Below are 21778 nucleotides of genomic sequence, written 5' to 3'. Positions count from 1 at the left end.
CTTATAGGATAACTCACTGTATCGAAGGGCGCCTTCAAATTAACCGCGCGGAAGCAGCGTGGCTGCAGTATAGGTATTGCCGAGCGGTTAGTTTTAAGGCGTCTTAAGGGCTACTGTTTGCTGCACTTTAGAAAAATATTTTACAAAGCCAAAGCCGCAACATTTTTGTTTCAGTGCAAAGGGACATTATTAAATGAATAAAATACACAGCTTCGTCAAAAGCATATTCACTGTATATTAATGTAATTTCAAAATAAATAGTTAAGTGATATAATATTTACACAGAATAAAAATACATTTACATAAATAAATAACGAATTATGAGACAACATAATATTGGTTGAAAAAGAAACAAGTTATTAAAACAGAGGTTTATCATGGTTGGGGTAATTTTGTAGTTAAGTAACATGGGTGTTTCAAATTTTTGAACATTCATCCGATACTTATAATATTTTCATTGCAACTGTTGAAAATGCAATTGTTTTCCACAATACAATACACCTGTTTGGAAAAATATTCATTCAGAATACCGTCTGCAAATGCAGGAAGTATAACAGTATTTATTTCCAATTTGTATTACAAACAATTTGAGTAAATTCGATAATTCATAATCATAATAATTATCACATAATAAATACTAAGTTCTCAAAAGGAAAAGATATATTTTAAACAATACACTAAATTACATAAAATAATTTTTTTGTAATATTATTATTCAATATTATATTAGATTTTTGAGGATTTTCTTGTTAACATTTATTTGGAGACACAATGAAAATAACTACTTTAAGACATATTAAAGAACAATACGGAATATTGGAATTATTTCATATCAAACAATTTTACCAAAACATTATATTCCTTTAACAAGACATATAATTAGAACAAGAAACAAACTGAAATATAATTAGAACAAGACATTTAATACAATTTTTCATTAACATTGGCAACATATTGCATATTAGCAAGTAATTACAAGTATAATATTACGTCAAAAGTCGGCTTTACACTATCGATATACCTAAGTATTCGATTCTAAAAGCGCTCCACATTTCCTTTCGATTACAATATCCTGCACACTACGTGGCTAACGTGCCCACATCTCGACATCCAACTAAAAGGTTGTAAATAACTGGTATATTTGAATTAGAAAATAATTCGAAATAAAAAAAAAAACTAATTTTCAACACACAGGTCACGAAACGACTATTTATCTTACAATGTAGCCATCTGGAGCCTTATTCTCTATCCCGCACGTTATTTTAACAGTGCGTAACAAGCACGTAACACAACACATCATGTTTAGGACTATAGAAATTTGGCTTCCAGAATACCATTCCACGCACATCTCTCAAGGATAACATGACACGGCCGCGTTACGCGTTTACACTATCATACAGAATAAGCACCCTAATGATAAGTTCCATTGCTCAGATTTACTCACAGTACCGCAATGCCTTGAGAAATAATAGGTGCGATTCTGATCTCTATGTAAAATAAAAAAAGAATAATGAGGAATTGTGCGGGGTAGGGGGATATTTAGGGTATTGATCAACCTGAAACACTAAGTAACGTTCAGGGAAAATTGCCATTTTACTTTCCAAGACAGTTACTACAAGCATGTCGTTACCGCTAATTAATATTAGCTAATTAATATTAGCAGCTCGCCTGACGTGGACACCTTCCTTTCCAACAGCTTGTCCAAATATTCTAACTACAGACTATACACGCTAATACTATTTCATCTCACTTTACATGTTACTATTTACGTAATAAATAATTTAACGATTATAATTCAACCATATGTGTTCGATAATAATTGAAGTTCATATTTTGTCATGCATTAAAAACTTGTACGGTGTTATTGTTTATTTTAGATACAATCGATATCGCTTAGTACAATAGTATAAACTAGAGACATCTCTAGTAGATTTTGTGGAAAAAAAAACTCACAAATATTAGAAAATTTATAAAAATGCTCTAGAGTATTCCATCCCATACATGTATTATATATCAACGCATCCCTATTACTAAGGCATCACTGTAGGCTTTGTCTGTCTCATCTCTCATGGAACCCTTTACCATTTCTTTAAACGTAATAACTACGTACTTAAAAATATCACATATTGCTGGCCGAATTAAAAATTATAAAAAGAAAGCAAGAATTGTTCAGTGCGCAAGTAAGACTCGTGCCTGGTCGATTTTTCATCACAGATGCAATCGTGATGTAGTAAATTGTCAGTAGCGATATCGATTGTATTCAACTAATACTACTAAACATCATTCGAATTGTTTATATTACATTAATTGGTGCGCGTTTAATATAAATATATAACGTGAGAACGTGAATGCATGTCAATGCGTTTTAAAAATAGCGCCCCAACTCGAAATTTTGTCAGCCGAGAAGTATATTCCTAGTGATACATATTTTTGTAAAGAGAGAGGAATATCATTACAGTTGCATGTGGTCGATAAAATTAATCACTTCTATTTATTTAAATAAATAGTTAAGTACACACTTTGAAAGTGATAGGTTTTTTAATCCCACGAGTTTTGTATTGTTTCACATTTCACACATGGATTCACTATACTTAAAATGCATTGATATGACATTGATTATAATTTTCGTAGCAAGCTTCAAATATATTTTTATATAATAGCATCTTACCATAAAGTTACTCGGATATTGGCTTGTTTGTACTATTACAATCATATTTTTTTCTAGATAACTCAATTAAAAAAAAAACAATAATTTAGTATCTTAAAAAAATCTTACAATATGTTACTTGCATACGTCACGAATTTGTAGGAAAAGGGGAACGGTGAAAAGCCGATAAGGCCCTACTCAACAACTAACCAGATAGTCATTTTTTCAGAAACACATAACAAGAAACATAGGATATACATCCGAGTAACGTTACAGCATGACAGAAGCATTCCGCGTACTATTTTAATATCTTATATGTATTGCTATTTGCTATTACCCATTTTGCTAGCCTTCTAATATACACATAACTTTGTAATTTTACTATTTCTATGTACTTTAACGTGGTGGTTTAAGGATGCTATAATACGATAAAATGGAGTATAGACTTACATTATAAACCAGCCTAAAACTAAAGCAATATTATGTTTTTGAAACATTAGCAATCATTAATTTATTTATTGTATTTTAATACTGTAATTTGTATGATAACTATACTTTTTGGTATGAGGTAATATACTTTCATACTGGGCTTTTGAATGCTTTATGCTTGATAATTAAACTAAATTAGTAATTAAATAAAACGTGATACATTTTAAACATCGTCCCTAAGGTTATCGTGAATGAAAGCGACGCATGGACAAGTTAAAATATATTTTTCCTATGTATTTGTATATTTAAGAATACTATTTTATTTATAGATATAAAAATTCAAAAAATGAAGTTATAGTAAAAAAAAATTAAGTTTCCAATATATGTGTGGTAATAGTTTTCATCCAAATATTTTAATTTAAACATCTAAATACAAAATAGTTTTTTTAGAAATCGTGCTAAGGAACATCTTAATAACCATTGCATTAAGCCATACCTTTTTAGGAATTACGTATCGCTTCTATTTTGGCATGCAAAACATTTTATTCTCAAGACAAACATTTCCTACTTAGTATGTTTTTTATTAACTAAGTCAGGGAAATACACTAAAATGGAATGTGAGATTACAATAGGTACAATAATGTATTTGTAGTAAAAAGTGCATAATTAAATACGCAACGGCCAAAAAGTAATAAATATCGAGGACGTAATAACAATAATGCGTACGCGCATATTTGTCGATATTTTGAGTTTTTTGAGTCTAACTACACTATTGTACACAAAAAAAAAACTGCATAGCATAGTAACTGTTAAAATGGCGCTCTAAAACAAATAGTTTTGATTTTTTTCCCGTGTATTTATGCACATTCGTTATATAGACCTCGATATAAATATAGCGTTAAATATGGAATTATAGCAAAATCTTATCGACCGTCGCCGGTTCTTTCAAATTCGCTGTTCTTGGTTTCCTACCATTAAGGGACAGAATTTTGACCCTGATGTCTAATAATCACTAAGGAAAATTCGGAGTTACAAGTAACAACTGCTTAAAATGATTACTATTGAAAACAATTTTCTAGTTTGGCAGTAATTAAAGGGAGAATTTATATTAACATTTGGAATTTTCAAGAGCTAATGCGTCATATTCAAAGTGAACATTAGGGATTTGATCGTGTTTCTACGGAGCGGAAAATTTATCTCGAATGCGTGAATGAAGTTTAGGATATGAATTGTGGTACGTATAGCGAATAGTAAAAGTATGTGGGAAACAGGAGTCTTAACACCTTTGAGACCCAAGATTAATTTAACTGTATTTTGAAAAACAAGCAACTGTCGATCGACCAAACTGCATTGAACCATGGCCTGGCCATAACAGAAATTGTACAAATCATTATAAGTTCAAGAAAAGGATAGATAGTGGCATGGGTGCATCTGCATCTACACAGTACACACTATAAGTAGGTACTACATGATATTAAATTTGTTTTTATTTATAAAAATCGCGTGGGTATTTGTATCTGGTAAAACATAATAAAACCTCATTGGTCAATTCAGTGACTTTTTTGTGATTCATTTCGGACAGGGGGGTGCGCGTGCACCCGCTTGCACTCCCCTATGGCGCCCATGAGCAGTGGTCTTTGCCTACCTTTCTCAGATTTACAAACCAATAATAACTGCAGTCGTTACTCATAACTTCAAATTCTGTACCTACATTAATATAGTCGAACAATACTATCAATAAATACACAAAGCGAACAATACAAACGACATTAAAACAGCAAAATTTCACTAAAAACTGTTACGAATGAGACGGTACGATGATATAAAATAATAAAACATCACAAATTATAATGTCAATAAATTATCAGGTAGTTTTTAGTATGTTATACCAGTTTTAAAGATATTTCATAATTGACGTATTGTGGCATATTTTCATGCTTATGATTTAGAAGCGATATCCGCAATAAAATTATAATCTCGTAAAAATCACATTAAAATATGTGCAAAAAAATCGACATTCGACCTTATGTACTCATGACGTATCAATTTTATATTTCAGCGTATTGTAAAGCACAGTTCAAACAAGAATAAGACTAGTCTACAAACTGGTACAACATACTGCATTACTGCTAACTAAACAAAACGCTTTGCGCTAAGTCAATGAACATTAACTAAACCTCTCGTACAACTGTCCATCAACTCTTGAACAACTCACAACGCGACGAGCCTGGTGTTGCAGTCGCGCCATTTCTCTTGCAGTTTCCGATGCTCCTCGTATTGCTGTTCTGTTACGTGTTTTACGTTTACTGAGCCCTAGAAATAAATAAATGTATTTAGTGTCTAATTTGGGGGTCGTTCATGTTTAGTATAGAAATAGCAATATAGTATAGAAGTATTAGGTAGGAGGTTTTACGCGTATAAAATACGTAAGCGATAAAACGATGGGGAAATTTTAATAGAACCCGATTTTTATTACAATTTTATTTCATAACTATTTTTGTCTATACTGAAGACGGTGTCTATTTTTACTGACGTTTTAAGACTTCTGAAAATTCCTTCTTTAAGACCTCGAAATTAATTGTTGAGATTTAACATAAAATCATCGACTTACTTTAATTTTCCTGGGATCCAAATTGGCACCCAAAGTCTGCACGCCTTTTGCCAATTTCGTCAGCGGCGATAACACCATGTCTTTAGTAGCGCTCGACACTGGACTGGCGATATTTTTCAACTGTCTCAGCGCCGACTCGCTGTGCGACTGTGCGATATTCAACGTGATCTCGTGCTGAGAGTTAGAACGTACATGATAATTGACCCCCTCGGCTTGATTTTCATCGTAGTTCACATCGTTGGAACTGTGCGATAACTTCTGAGACAGCATCAAAGAGTTCGGCGGTGTCGGCTTATGATTCTCGTGTTCGACTTGTATCTCTGGAGTTTTCATCTCTGAGTCGAAAGGATTGATTTTATTGACGTGGCTCGGAGTCTTTAACTGTTTCGGCTGGACGACTTCCGTGTGCAGGAATACTGGATTCTCACTGGGTTCGATTTTAGACGAATACAAAGGGTTCTCGATTAATTCACAATCGTTCTCGTCCTTCTGTTCCACTTTTCCTATGTAGTGTTGTGAGTTTTCGAAGTTGTCCAACGTCGGTTCGAATATATTAGTTCTGTTTTCGTCGTCGGAAGAGTAATCGGAGCTCATTCCGTCGGAGAGACTCCCCTTCTTCTTATTGTCTGACTTGTGGTGACCCAGCGTGAATATTTTCTTTGTTTTTGAGGCACCCTGGTCGAATTTTAATTGCAGGCTAGGCCGAGCGCGTGCGTTTAGGGAATGGCTTAGCTTGTTGAGCTTGCTGAACTGTTCGGTCATGTTGTTGAAGGCTTTTGATCCTGTAATTAAGTAGTCATTTTATGATATTTAGATTCGGCTATCGATTGATTTATCATGAACGGCATTATTGGTATATGGTTTTAACTAGTATTATCAAAAAAAAAAACCAATTCGAAAATTGACTGGTATTCGAATCAGCTATTAATGTATTTAAGTTGCCGAATATTACGCCACAGGAACCATAAGTGAAAAAATTGATCACCACTCCGAGCTCACAAATCTAAATCGCACATTTCCTACTTCTAAATTCTAATAAAATACAAAACAAGATAAATGAAAACAAATCGATGTATCGACTAACAGTGTGCGTGAGCGCGACGTGTATGTACCGACACTGCGGCCGCGTCGGGCTCGCCCGCATCAGCGCCGACAACACGCCGCTCGTGCCCGCGCCCTGCCGCCAGCCTGGCGCAGGGGGAGGACACACGTGAACAGGGGGGGGGGGGGGAGTGGAGTCAATAGATAATACTTATCTATGGGAACCAATCGCGCGAAACATCGCCGCGTTGCACGTCAAACTGGCCAATTACGAGTGTGCTCACGACTTGTGCCTCTATTTGTAATTATATTTTTTGTACGTTTAGCTATAGGTATCGATGTACTGACTACAACACCGGTTCTAGATACTTTATAACGCAGGTAACAAGCAAATAAATTACTAAATGGTAACTAACCCTCCCCGCTCATTCTGGAAACATTGATTAATTGTTTATATTGACAAAACTTGTGGAATAATTATTGAAAGCAAAAAAATATGAAGCCGGACTTATAGTCAAACTACTTCACGCTACTGAACGGTAATCTATTAAACATCGACTTTTTAGGGTTTAAATTAGCAAACTAACTTTTAAAAGACATCTTCCGAAAGCGATTTTTACAATGGAAGCAGTCACGAGAAACTGACTTTAGCAAATCTTGAAGCTTGCAGGACTTGCGGCGAGTCATTTGTGTATAGATTTTTTCATATTGACACTACTGTAAACACATCTAGAAGTTCTTACGCAATAAATTGCTACGAAAACTTGCTAGTCTAAACTTAGCTCTAGACAGTTAAAGTACTAGGAAAGCAGAAAAACAAAGATACGCACCAACACTCCTGATATCAGCAACGAGTTGTGTTTCGCTGACGTTCCGCGTGAGGGTGGGCAGGCGGGACAGGTCGAGGTACAGAGACGAGCGAGTGCCACCTGACTGCGCGTGGTTCGGGTGCACCTGAAAATAAAGGAATGATAATTGGTACAAACGACCGGCTTGAATGGAGTGATGTCATAGACAAAAAAAAATCGCTATTAAATTTCTCACTACCAATGAAATTTCCAAAGGATCAAAGAAGCCTATTCCCTCTCAGTAGTATAGGAGGCCCGTGCTCAACAGTGGGACAGTATATAACACAGGGCTGATATTATTATTATATTATTAAAGACGATAAAAAGATAAAGATTAATACGTAATTTCAAAACGGTTGGCAAAAAATTGTCAAGAGTATTTTTTCTTACCTTAGACTTCTTCTTCTCGAGCTTTATTCCTTCGTGGAAGGGTATCGGTGGTAGTTTGGCAACATCCCTGGCTACGAGCAACGACTCGCATATCGAGTGCAGCGATTCTGTAAACAACGGATGAAATGACATGAATATTGAACGAAGATGGCCTTGACGACCAACCAACATGCTTTGGACTTTCGATATAACCAAAAACCTCTAATTAATAACGGGAAAGGTGGAAGGTTTTTCAGGAATTTTCCCAGCAATTCCACAATTTACACTTTAATCAACTCTTTAATAAAGTGATATCAATACACTTTAGTATATTTTTTTAGCATTTACGTCATTGTTATTGTAAGGGAGCGAATTATAAAGCTATTGTGCTATTTCGTTATATTAAATTAATAAATAATTAAAACTTAATACCGATCATCTCATCCCTAGTGTTGATGACGACCGCCATGTTGTTGAAGAACCGCAGCGAGGTGGAGCGGAACATGTGGAAGTATCCCGGCTCGCCGTTGTGCATGTAGTTCACTCGCATGCAGTATACCGGCTCCGAACCGGTCTTGCGCCCCACGCCGAATATCTAAACATATCGATTTATTATCGATATCGACACGAAGTATCGATATTGATTTGCAATAAATTACCATAACCGCCTTTTCAGATCAATAGTTTACATGACGTGTTTACAGATCACTTCCTTTTGATAAATTGGGGACATTGATATGAATATGGGGATTAAGATCGTTTATTAATTTCAACCTTCGAAGTTCGTTAGCAGTCTTGTGGCTGTCAATATTTGTAGTACTCAAATATCTCTTACCCGACGTTATATTTCGAATAAACACAACTTATTATCATCAGGCGCTTGCAGTATACCGAACCACAACAAAACTGTTCCTCTCGAATATATTGACTGCATGTTTTACCGTAGTGTTGGCATCGTAAGTCCCCTGCTCGATGGAGGTGAGGTCGGCGAGCGGCACCCTCTGCACGGCGAGCAGCCGGTCCGAGGTCTCGTCGTAGTCCGCCACGTAGTACGCCGAGCTCGTCAGCACCATCACCGTGTCCATCTCCGACTCTTGAGGGTCACCCGTGCTGGGGGTTGTAATTCATAATATGTTTCGACAGCCATTACCTTACTTTTTTATTTAACTATGTAACCGCACTGCACATGATGGTAAGCGGATTGGGGTCTAGTCGACGGACGAAGAAGCAGTTTATCCCTTGCAAGTCAATATAATTATGCACCGTTAAAAACCAGATAAACACAGACTGATTTATGTATGCGACATAATAATACACTTGGACCATCACGTGCAGAAATTATTTAACCCATAACCTGGTCAAAAAAACCGCTGTCAGAACTAAATGCGTTTGTATTATTAAAAAAGAAAAGCTTATAAAAATAGTTGAATTTGGATTTTTTAATATCAATACTTCAATATAAACCATTCAATTCTGCACCACACGGTCAGTTATAAGACGGTTTACGTACTTTGGATCTGCATCGATGAGTCCCCACGAGCCCAGGATCGGTTCGGTGTCCACTAGGAGCTTCTTACAGTCGTCTATAAGGGATTTCACGTGTTGCGCCATGGCGGCCGTGTCCGGTTCCGTTTGGTCCTGGAATTGGATATACATAATATTTTAATACACTAATGTAGACAAACTTATTAACTACCAAAGAAAGGAATGAAGTTTGTAGTGCTTTTATAGCAGTCGCTCTGCAGATGAGTAAGTTTGCACGCAAATAATTCTGTATTTGGTGATTAGCAGCTATTCATTAGTTACGTAATGCAATGAGTGACGTAAAGTCGTTTATAATTTTTTTTATTAGGTACATAGATATGGAGATAGGTCGCAGGAAGTCTCTGGATGCGGGCCGCTACCAATAGGTCGATCTGGAAATCTTTAGGGGAGGCCCATGTTTAGCTGTGGACATCCTGCGGTTGATGATGATGACATAGATATGAAGATAGCTAGGCAGTTGAACAACTAGCTAACAAATGTCTCAATAGTCACACAAACCTTATTTCCAACTACGATACAAGTCATACGACGTTGGTATCCATTTTATTAGTATAGTACAGAATGGCAGTCTTTTTTTACAATTTATAGTAACATAAAGCAAAAAAAAAAATCAAAAATCAAAATGCCATATAGTTAAAATGAGAAAGCAAAATATGCATTAACACTGGCGTAATGCAGTTACGCGCTACAGTAACTTTATAATCGATGCTTACTCCATCGTTTCCATATCGATTTCAACAGCATAATAATCGATAATTATGTACACATGTGGCAGTAAATGAACCAAGCAGAGAGCATGCACGCACGTTGAACATGAGCACCTTGACGGCGGTGCAGCGGCCGCAGTCGGGCACCATGAGCTGCTCGGGGATGGCGCGCGACTCGCCCGTCATCACGTCGATCGCCACCTGCCGCAGCGCGTCCTTGAACGTCGACAGGTAGTATCTGGAACAACAGGAGTCCTCCATCATCTAATCCCGCCACGTACAACACATGCGCATGTTGCGCGTGTGTAGTGTGTATGAATTAACATACGATAGTCGCCATTATGACGCAATGCTCACGCATCAACAACTACAGAAAATATACATAGCATGTTTTGTTGGAATCCATGTATCCCTTTAATTCTATAATCAGTTAACTTGGTATTAATTTGATATTTTTAACACACTTTAAAATTGTATTGGCGTGAGTACTGTGAACATGCCACCTTTAATAGGCAACGAGTGTCGACTAAGGAATCAATCGAGGACGACTAATGAAAAGTGTGCTCATGATTTATCCCGTTTACGATGTAAAATTATAAGCTCAACTAACGTAATAGGTACTCGTATATCAGGCAACTAAACAGACGTTTCGAAAGTATGTCGCAAAGATACATATTTGTCATTTCAAAAATGTAATGTTTATTACTTACAAGAAATATAATGCCACGTAGGAAACTCATTACTATTCGATAGAGATCAATTTCAGTTAAACAAAACTAAACTGACCTCGTCAGTCCGTAGGCAATCTCCATCGACACAAACTCATTGGTCAGCGAGTGTCCGAAATAACTCGGCATCAGCTCTAACTTCGGCCTTTCAGTGTCCATATTCTCAAATATCATCATGGACGCAACTCTAACGTCACGCCAAAAATCGTTGAATTTATCGACTATCGATATATCGATAGGCTGGCCTAGAGCTACATCTATGGCGCACTGTGTCATCGCGTCGTTAAAGTGGTGTATGATGAATCTGTGGTAGGGAAAAATAGGCCCTATAGCCTTTTGTATAAAGTGTAGTTTTTGTGTATGTTGAAAACTCACCGGTTTGCCGAAGCAACGCCGTCTTTCATCATGCCAGTGAACTTTCTCTCGCCTGTTCGTGTGTAGTCGCCCTGCGGAAAACGATTATGGCTATTAGCTAAGAACAAATAACAAATCAATAACATACGGATCAGTTATTTAAAACATGTTTATATTTGGTCATCTCTGCTCCTATCATTTTCTGTGCCCTTCAAAGAAATATATCTGTAAATATTGAGTAAGTAAGGTATACCTTTAAGGCCTTAGTGCCTGCGTACTGGCGCGACACGACGTCGCCGTTGTCGGCCCACATGGTGAGGAAGGCCTGGCGCAGCGCCGGCGGCAGGCCGCAGCCCGGCGTGCCGAGCCCGAGGCGGCACAGCTGCAGCTCCAGCACGTACTTCGCTATTGCCGTCTGAAATACATCAATAAACACCCATACATTGTCATATCAATAACGGCCGTTTTCGATAAACAATCCCAATCGCTTTTTTCGATCCATCGTGAAAAGAGACCAATCACAATAAAGTTATTTTTTACATGCTTACAAATGACTTGTTTTGGATTTTTTTTTGGTTTAGTGGGATGGGATCAAGAATTAAGATTGGGATCGTTAAAACGGCAGAAAATCGATATACCGATTTATTATTCGGGATTTTGGAAGATGGTGCGATGTTTTTATCCAGCCGGACATCATCCAACATAGAGTGGACAACTCGCCGTATAATGAACGAAGGGTTGGAATCAACCTGCGCATTAGGATTCAAACAGACCAGCAATCGGCGTAATAGTGTCGAGTGGCAAGGGATAACAATCTTTCTAATCAATACACTATTTAAAATTCCTTAAAAAATATGTAAATGGTATCCCACCGATTTAGTGATCGTACGTCACTTGGGCCTCTCATCGAAATTCAGCGCTGCAGTATCGGTTACGCTGTACTGCAATATGGAACTGAATGGGGGTTCTCATTGTTGGAACAATATCATATAGTATATATTTTTATAACATAAACATAACCCTGTTATTTTTTTGTTCTATTCCAACGATAAAAACCTTTCTTTCTTATTTAGACTCCACTCCATCCCATAAGAGTCATTTTGCCGTGCCTAAAAAAATATTTAACAGTGGTATATCATCTGGTACTCCATCCCCACCTGCACGACATTGGTCCGGTCGAGGCAGTCGATGCAGTTGACCCTGAAGACGCCGCTCTGCGTGCAGATGAGGCCGCGGTCGTCGCGCCAGCAGAACCGCATCTCCGATATCACGTCCGCGATCGCGTTTATCAGGATGCTCACGTTCTCGTAGTGCATGCCGCGACTGGGAACATAGGTTTAAATTATAAAATAATCGACGATAAGCCTAGTTAGAATGGAGCTGATAGCAGAGACGAATATCCACTCACCACTAAGGCACTCACCTCTGTGAATTACATTTATCGTTTGCTTTCACGGTGAAGGAAAACCTCGTTACGAATCCTGCCTGAGAATTCTCCATAAGAACTTTAAAGGTATGTGAAACTTTCCAATCCGCACTACGCCAACTGGCAGTATACTAGATTTTCCATGCCCTTGGTTATATAAAAAAAAATAGTCGGGCACTTTTTTGGATTTCAAGGTACTCGCATAATATCCAAACTCACCAATACTCGTGGAAGTCGAAGGTCGCGTATATGAGGTTGGGGCTGTTGTATCTGAGCACGTGGTTCCCGTACGCCTCCCATATGACGCGCTCCCTGCCCTGCTGCTCCACCAGGTTCACTATACACACCTGCTTGTACAAGTTTATCTCGTTGTCGAAGTGCTTCTTGAACGCGGCGTGTGATTCGTCTTCGGCTGTAGAAATGTTCACATTTTCATTATATTAATTCATCAGGTGGTAAGGTCTTCTGTCGTTGAAAATGCGGGAGGGACTATTTTAAGGATTTTTAGGATCTCTAAATGAACTCTTACAGCACCGAGACGGTAGCTGGACCTAACTCCAGTCTTCCTGGAATATGTATAGGCTAATAGCTATTATTAAATACTTACTTCTATCGAGACGTGGTGGAGGTCTGAATTTATATTCAGGTTGGCTCCAAAATATAGGCACGGAACCACGGACCTGTCAAGAAATTAATTTATTTTTAAAACCTGTTCATAACATATATAGTCATGCCTTTTCCCCTAAGTGTAACATTTCAACATTTCGCCAACTACGTTAGGTCCCATGTACCAGAAGGCAAGCCCAGTGGAACACAATCTTGTCCAAAATTATGTATTATAATAAAATACACACATACAAACACACATAATACAAATGAAATATGAAACACATTATAATGAAATACGTTTTGTTATTATATCGGCCGAAGAGCGAAATACACTGTTCCTGTAGAACTTTTATTGTACAAAAACGGAGCATGCAGAACCATGAACAAACGCTAATACATACAAACGAAAGTTATAATTCGAAAACCTCATTCAGCAATAAAACGGTTAGTTAGCGTCCACACGAGGAAAATGATACTGTGGTCTATGTTGATGTTGTTAAACCACAAACTCGTCTTCCTTACTATAACTGAAATAGTGGTAGCTATAATATTATTGCAACCATTTTCTTTTATTGCTTTAAGGTTATAGCTTAAGGTCCATTTTTCATACATTTTGTTTCACCTTTAATCTGGGTAACTAAACAAGTATTGTGAACTAAATAAATTAAATTCACGTCTAGTTAGTGATTAGTTCTCGCAGTTGAAAGAAAAACGTAAAAATAATTAATATGCAAGGATATTTCGGCCTTTTAAATTTCGTCATATTAAATTTTAAAGGCCGAAATATCCATGCATATTAATTATTTATACGTTTTTCTTCAACTGCGAGAACTAATCACTAACTAGACGTGAATTTAAATTCTTTACTTGTCAATACTTGTTTAGTTACCCAGATTAAAGGTGAAACAAAATGTATGAAAATGGACCTTAAGCTATAACCTTAACCAAACAATACTTTCTATTTCAAAGTGTGGATGGTGTTTTTATTGTTCGTAGGCGGTCGTATCGCTTACCATCCAGCGAACGGCAAGCTCGTCTCGTCATTCAAAGCAATAAAAGAAAGTCCAAAATCATCTTCGTTTTATGGTTCCGTCCCCTAAAGAAGCCCGTATAAGATCACTTTTCTGTGCGTCTGTCTGTATGTCAAAACCCTTTATAGCACCTGCAGAAGTATCTAGTTGAAATTTATATCAAATACCTACTCGGGTCTACGGTCTCTTTAAGCTAGAAAAAAATCAAACTAAGTCAATCCGATTACAAAATACCTAGTTCACTACAAGACTACGGAATATGATAAATAACGAGGTATATGTTATTATTTCCTAGCTAACACCCTACGACCATTATAGTACGAACAATGTAAATATAAAAAAAACTAGCTTTTGCTCGCGGCTTCGTCCGCGTGGAGGATTTTTCGGGATAAAAGTCCCGCTATATGTTTTCCCGAGATAGGAAGTCTATAATCTTCCCAGGGTCTTAAACTATCTCCATACCAAATTTCATAAAAATCCATTCAGTAGATTTTGAGAAAATCAATAAGATACATACAGAAAAGGAGACTTTGTTTGATAATATGTATAGATTTAAAATAAAGTAATAACCGTTACAAATTGTAACAAAAACTGAACCAGATCGACGGCGCGTGACGTTTTATTTTTACTTGCTTTACAAAATATATAACTGTACTACGTAACTTGCCGTTATTGGGTGTTGAACGAGTGTGAATTTAGACGAAAATACAGGATATTTCAACAGTGCATAACAGCGTGATTAATAATTAATATATTAGGTAAAGCGAATACGTAAAAAATTAATGAATCCGCTTTAAAATAAATATATAAAAAATACCTTCCATATATTGCAGTTCAAATGATAGTGAAAGTAGGTGCGGCTAAAATTTTACGTACGAGGAACATGGCAAGATATATTCACTAGGCACCGCATAAATAAAATTATATAACGACTTTTTATTTTGAAAAAATATTTTAATGCATTTCAAATAAAATAGTTATCCTTGCGATAACATTTACAAAAAATTATTATTTACTACACAAACTGAATAAAGCATTTTAATTTTGGTTTTAAAATCAATTACCTAAGTAACATCTGAACAGGCTGCTAACTTTGAAAAGGCACGAACTATTAAAATTTTGTTTTTCCTTTTCTAAATATAACAAATGTATAAATTACTACGATTTAAATACTAACTTTTGGTTAAATATAATTATGGTAACAATCTCATAATACGGACAATTGTACTACCCATACTTGCAAACTAAATATCTTTATATTTGCTTATTTTATCAAAAAAAAATTCACTCCCACATAACCTAATTCCACCATTATTTGGTTTGACCTTTCAAAAGTAGAACTGTTGTAATGTCAACGTATCTGAGCCCAAAATAAACGGCAGTTAACAAATAATACATTGTACATGTAAGCAACAAAAGTTTTCATTTGTATTATTTATTAATTGTAAAATTTATATTGAATTTGTATTTTCATTTATCGTGGTACTTAGTTGGCATCGTCACTAAATATGGAACCTCAATCTTAAGACCTGGGTGGTCGACGGTCGCTTGAAGAGGCCTACGTTCAAAAGTGAAAGTCGATACTGACCGATTACACCTCGAAAGTGGGAGCCCTGGTTGGACCTCTGCCTAGCGCTTCCAGGATAAAGCCGTGATGAGTGTGTGTTTGTTATTATGCACATACTATATCCTATGTATTCTATCGGTACATATAAGTAGTATGATCGCTGGTCTCCACGAAGTTAATAGGTTTTTGATGAAATCCCTGACGTAGCTTCTTATAATAATCATAGGTTATATTAGTTATAACTATAATCAATAGTTCCGGCGTATTTAGTGTACATAGTAACTCAGTAGCGTAGTTGTATTGCGTGCACGATACAACACCGCTCCGTCCCCTCCTGGGTTCGAATCCCGGGATGGGCAGTGATATTGCATTTTTCTGCTGAGCATAACCCCGGAGTCCGGAATATATGTGATATGGCCATAAGCTTACTCCTAGCATATAATGGATTAACACACATGGCGAAAAGTGGGTGCCTTAGTTACATCCCTGCTTATCCCTTCGGGGATAAAGGCGTGATGTGTAGCATATGTACTGACCTGTACAAAGGAAGCTCTGTGTATGCTGTCGGTACATATAATTGACACGATCTGCTCAGTCTCCACGTAGTTAGCGACGTTGCCGCCTGGCTCTATACCGCGCCGGTTGTACCTTGGAACAGGAATATCGATATTTGACTCTATATGTAATATGAATAAGTTATATTTGTGAATGATGAATTGATGAATATTGACAACACCAGAAGACTCGAAGATTTTAAGACAAGGAATAAGCATAAAAACATCGATAAAAATAAAGCCTAATACGATCTATTGGATCATAAAGAGAAATTCATATTTGGCGTGTCTTTTTGCCCTAGATACCTAAATAGGACCTTTAGTTAAGATGTAATTACTTTGTCATGTTGATCCACATTTTGTGATGTAAAGATTTTTTAATGTACTTATTCATTTCCTACATTTCCAAGTATATAAACTATCATGAATGTCAAGTTACTCCTGCCACTCCTACTCGCGAGATGAGAGCCATACAACCCGCCCATGCATGGCAATTTGGTCAAGGCCGGACGGTCATAGAAAATGTTGGCCCAACGCCAAAACAACAATGTCGCCAATTCACCAATACCACATAGGGAAGCAATATCTTCCTTTGCCAAATGTGGAATATTGGATTTTTAAAACATGTTGTTTTTATAGCATGGCACGGCGAACGAGCAAATGGATCGTATGACCTACGGCATTATCTTTCATGCTAGAAGCTGGTTTTAAAGAAACTCCGGCAGTAGTAAATGTCCACCAATTTTTAATATCAACAATACCAAGAACTATCAGTATTATAAAAAAAGTGTAGATGGTTACAGTTTAGATTTTCGAAAGATTCACTAAGTATACGAAACATAATAGCAAACTGCTTGTCATTGTTCTGAACAGCAAACTGTCGCTTCCTTGTTTTTGAGACAGAAAAAATACCCGAAGCGAGTTAAACCTTACATGCTGTAAACAAATTTAAAAACAACGCCTTTTAAAACATCCAAAAAATATTTAACATCTAGACCATTCTAGAAGGTAAACTCACCTCGTCCCCGCCTGGTACCTCGAGCGCCTGGATATAAGTCCCAGTGTAAAGGTCTCGTCGCAGCTGTTCGTGCTGGAGAGGCTCTCAGTGTTGAGCGGGTTGGCGTCCGCGGGCTCCACTGCGATTTGTGACAGGTGCACGTACCCTTGGATTACGGGCAGGATCCATTGGTCGCAGTCCGGGCTCTACAAGTTGCTAATGTGTATTTCTCTTTTTTTTAAGTATTGTGATGGAAGACTGCTCCAGAAGGATGATAATATTTTATAGGTATAATAGTAGCAGGAAGTATGTATAGTTGATTGTAAATAAATATACACAAATGTTTAATACGAATTTGAGATATTTGAAAATTATACATAGAAAAAGAATGAACAACTTTCAATTTCTTACAATCTTTATGCTAAGAAATATGCAGTCTTTAAAATAAATCCTTACCTACATGATAACATATTACCTATACTAACGAAACGTATGAAAACAAATACCAAATATGTTGTAAAATTGCGATATATCATATAACCTTGCTCATAGTAATGTTGATGCTCAACCAACTAGAACATGTTAACCGCCAATACGGATTATAGAAGCTTTAAATTTTAACATAGTATTCAGTACAAACGTAAGATCACTAGCAGTCTCAGTAGTCAGTACTAAAGGCAGGCTCTGGAAGGCAGATTCTAGCGATCCCATTTAAATGACACTGGGTGAGAGTAAAAAGAGGGGCATTTCAACAAAACAAAACGAAAAAACAGAACTAGTATCAAATAGTATTGTACTAGTATAATACTAGTACTATACCATATAATACTTTGAAATTCAAGGTGTCGTTGGATGGTGTTTCTATTATTTGTAGGCGGTCGTATCGCTTACCATCAGGCGAACGGCTTCGTTCAAGTCAGCAAAAAAACCAAAATTCCATACCGTTATAAGTATAATAAGGTAGTTTATAGTCTACTGATCTCCTTATTAGTTTAGCTTGTTAGATCAAATAAATTATATTTAGTTTAGTTATATATGGCACAGGATAATGTAGGCCTGTGAGGGGATATATTATTGTAACACAAATTACTAGATTTGGCTTGCGGTTAAAGTCCATACCCGAAAACAAAAGTAGTTATAAGAGTCTCGGATAATGTGGCTATTTGTTAGTAAAAAATCCGTGTTATAAAACAAAACAGACTATTTTATGTATGTATTTATTAGTAACTATAAAGATAACTAATCAAATTAAAAGTTACGCTTTTATCATGTCGGCAATATCACAGCTGTAATGATGAAGGTATAATTTTAAAAATAAAAAGAAGGTAATCCACATTTAAGTACTCACCCCTAAAGCGATGATGTCTTTGAGCATATGCTTATTCCAAAAGAATCTATCGTCGACGTGTTTCCACCAGCGCGTGATGTCCGTCAACGGGCGGCCCGTGCCTTCCTCCGACTCCAGAACCTTCTCTATCTCGTACTGCCGCTGAAGACTGTTCGTCAGGTCCAGAGTGCGAGAGTAATAGAAACTGTCGGAGTCGTCGAAGATCTTGTGCAGTTCATCCGTGAGGCGCTTTTCGAAACGCTCGGCCACTTTTGGATCTCTCTGTTTTTTCACTGTCTGTTTTACCTGATAAGCAAGAAATATTGTTCATGTTTACTCATATTCTGGCCTTATGTGCTGCTCCCTTAAAATGATAATTTTGTCAAGACTGGTCGACTTCAAGCGGGGCATCTTTGAATACCTATAGTGGCGTAGCACGGGTTTTTGCCTCCCGGGGCGGACACGATCTGCTGGCTGCCCCATGGAACCGGGTGGGAGGCTATCCGGACGCCCCGGGTAAAAAAAGGTTTTGAGCCGGCTCTAGAGGCTCGAGAATCTCACGTCCCGGGATGAGACGCGCCCGTTGTTCGCCCCTTCTCATACACTGTTTAAGTTTAATGTTTCTTTCCCCTCAATAACCCAACTACGCTACGCCGCTGAGTGACTGTAGTATCTATATATTTAATGATCTCTCTTCGGTAATGTCGGCTTTCCGCCTCACCGAACTGTGAGAGTGAAGGACCAGAGAGCGCACCTGTGTATTGCGCACACACATGTGCACTATAATATTTCCTGCGTACCTAGCTGATCTCCGTTGAGATTGGCCGCCGTGGTCGAAATTCGGCTAGGAAGAGGTTTAAAGGGCGCTATACAATAATAGAATAGTACTGTGCAGATGACCTCTGACAACACAAATTGCGTGTCATAGAATGTGGAATACATAAAATTTGTATTCACCCTGAAGAGGACAATTTTCTTTGAATTTTCCAAATAGCACAAAGAATTTCATGAATTGGTTTCACAAAGAAGAATTATTATAATACTGATATTTAATATCAGTATTATAATAACTGCCTCGGTGGCGTAGTTGTACTGCATGCGCGGTACGGCAGCGCTCTGAGGTCCTGGGTTCGAATCCCGGGTCGGGCAAAGTGATATTTGGGTTTTTCTGCTCAGTATCAGCCCGGAGTCTGGAATTTGTGCTCGATATGGCGGTAGGCTCGCCCCCTATCACATCATGGGACGGAACACACTTGGCGAAAAGTGGGTGCCATGGTTGCGCCGCTGCATACCCCTTCGGGGATAAAATGCGTGATGTTGTGTTGTTATTTAATATCAACTGCACCTATACAATTTTTTTTTATCAACGACAACCAGTACAGAAAATGAAATTTTAAATAGCATTATTTAAAAAAACCCATGACTGAGGTTCAGCAGTAGGTATCTTGAAATCAATGAATAATAAGATGAGTTAATTTTCTTTCAACAATTACATAACAGAAAAAACACATGCCTTTATAATTGCCAACTTATGTAATATAAATGAGTTTTAGAGTGGATCAGCAACATCACTTGCATATCACAGTTATCAGAATGATAATAGTGTATAAACAGTTAAATTTATGATTAAATAAATATGAATCATAGTAATCAATGCCTTTCCTGTTTTGAACTAACAATAAATTCTTGATATATTATTTGTTCAGGTTAATTCTATTCTAGTTAATATAAAGCATGAAATAATTTATAAGCAGGAAATAATTACAATACTAAATAGATCTTGTTGTTTCCAGTTACAATAAAAAAATAAAATTATCAAAGTGGTTCTACTTATTATTTTCCTTTTAATGTAAAATTAAGTCTCCTCTCATATGAATTATTGTACTTTACTATTGTTGCTCTATACCAAAAATCATTTTTCAATTTATAAGTCATTACCTGAGTAGCAGCTTGCTGGGTTGTGGTCTTGATGGTGTTGCTGACATTCTTGACTGCCCCTACAGTTTTGTTCAAAAAGGCTGAATTCTCAAACAGCCTGCTCCCAATCTTTTTGTTAGTACTAGCTACCGAACTGGACGAGCCATGTTTTGTGCAGACGCACAGCTCCAACTCTTGATTTGACACTCCCATGTTCAGGAAGCATATTGATTTTATTTTGTGAATTGTGTGATGGAAGTATATATTGCCAACGGGCACACTCTCCTTTATTATCATCAGACATGGCTCAAAAATATTTGAGTGTTCCACTTTACCTATGATTCCTTCCGTTATACCTAGACATTCTATATCTTCGATGTCGGACATGTCCCATGCTATAAGAAATATGATTGTCGGTACAATAATCCACTTACTATGACACAACTATTAGATAATTATTAATTCTGAGAAAATAAATTGCAATCTTAAAAAAAAAGAAAAATAGCACGGCGACTACTGGGAAGTTGTCATAAACACGCTGTATAATATATCTAATAACATTTTTAAGGTAATTTAAATAAATTTTCATTTGATTTTTCTTGCGAAACAAAGGATCTTCTATTTAAAATATTCTATCGAAGTTAATTTAGCAATATTTTTTTCTATTACGATTTTTTAGAATTAATTTTCTTTTTAAGTATGGTAAAATTCTGTAAATTGGGTCAAACAGATGAAAGATAATACAGAAATCCAGACTCACCTGATCGCACTGAAAAAGATCCCGTTACTCTATTCCACCACAAACTCGATTCGTTTCTAACAAATATATAATACAAATCTGATCTAAACAATTCCATTTTGGTCGTGTTTAATACAATTTCACTGTGTCTCGAATTAATTTCATCCTGTTTGTTATTGTTATAATTTGTGCCAATTTGACGGATTGAAAATGGGGAGGGGAGTAAAGATTGACAGCCAGTTCCTTTATGTTGTCATATTGTATCGAAGAACCCTCAGAGAGGAAACTAACCACAGAATACAAAGTAGTATTTATCCTAAAAAAAATATTAA

The 21778-nt window shown here is 36.8% G+C and overlaps 1 protein-coding gene across 2 annotated transcripts; it reads right to left on the bottom strand.

The window, feature by feature from the left end:
* Window positions 1–211: 211 nt before the first annotated feature.
* LOC115444274 (phosphatidylinositide phosphatase SAC2) lies at window positions 212–21715 on the bottom strand. Of its 2 annotated transcripts, none has more exons than XM_030169993.2 (18): window positions 21468–21715; window positions 20729–21102; window positions 18812–19096; window positions 17485–17669; window positions 16449–16560; window positions 13313–13385; window positions 12925–13117; window positions 12437–12602; window positions 11533–11694; window positions 11301–11371; window positions 10297–10435; window positions 9456–9583; window positions 8887–9055; window positions 8378–8540; window positions 7967–8073; window positions 7559–7682; window positions 5688–6469; window positions 212–5389 (listed from the first exon to the last, which is right to left on the bottom strand). In XM_030169993.2, exons 1-18 carry the CDS (start codon window positions 21562–21564, stop codon window positions 5288–5290), a joined length of 3432 nt encoding a protein of 1143 aa, XP_030025853.1. In that variant the 5' UTR covers window positions 21565–21715; the 3' UTR covers window positions 212–5287. The 2 variants fall into 2 exon arrangements, with proteins under 2 accessions (XP_030025853.1, XP_037295718.1); XM_037439821.1 differs by having other exon boundaries at window positions 10312–10435.
* Window positions 21716–21778: the final 63 nt, after the last annotated feature.

The sequence above is a fragment of the Manduca sexta genome, chromosome 18 (genome assembly GCF_014839805.1).
Source record: "Manduca sexta isolate Smith_Timp_Sample1 chromosome 18, JHU_Msex_v1.0, whole genome shotgun sequence".
Taxonomy (NCBI): Eukaryota; Metazoa; Arthropoda; class Insecta; order Lepidoptera; family Sphingidae; genus Manduca; species Manduca sexta.
This window is presented reverse-complemented; position numbering and strand designations above follow the sequence as displayed.

Excerpts from the sequence above, each read along its gene's own strand:
- LOC115444274 (XM_030169993.2), bottom strand. The coding sequence starts at position 21,564 with ATGGAATTGTTTAGATCAGATTTGTATTATATATTTGTTAGAAACGAA. Across the intron at positions 16,561-17,484 it reads AGGTACCAGGCGGGGACGAG|GTACAACCGGCGCGGTATAG; the intron begins GTGAGTTTACCT and ends TCCTGTTCCAAG. Across the intron at positions 9,584-10,296 it reads TCAAGGTGCTCATGTTCAAC|GACCAAACGGAACCGGACAC; the intron begins GTGCGTGCATGC and ends ATCCAATTCCAG.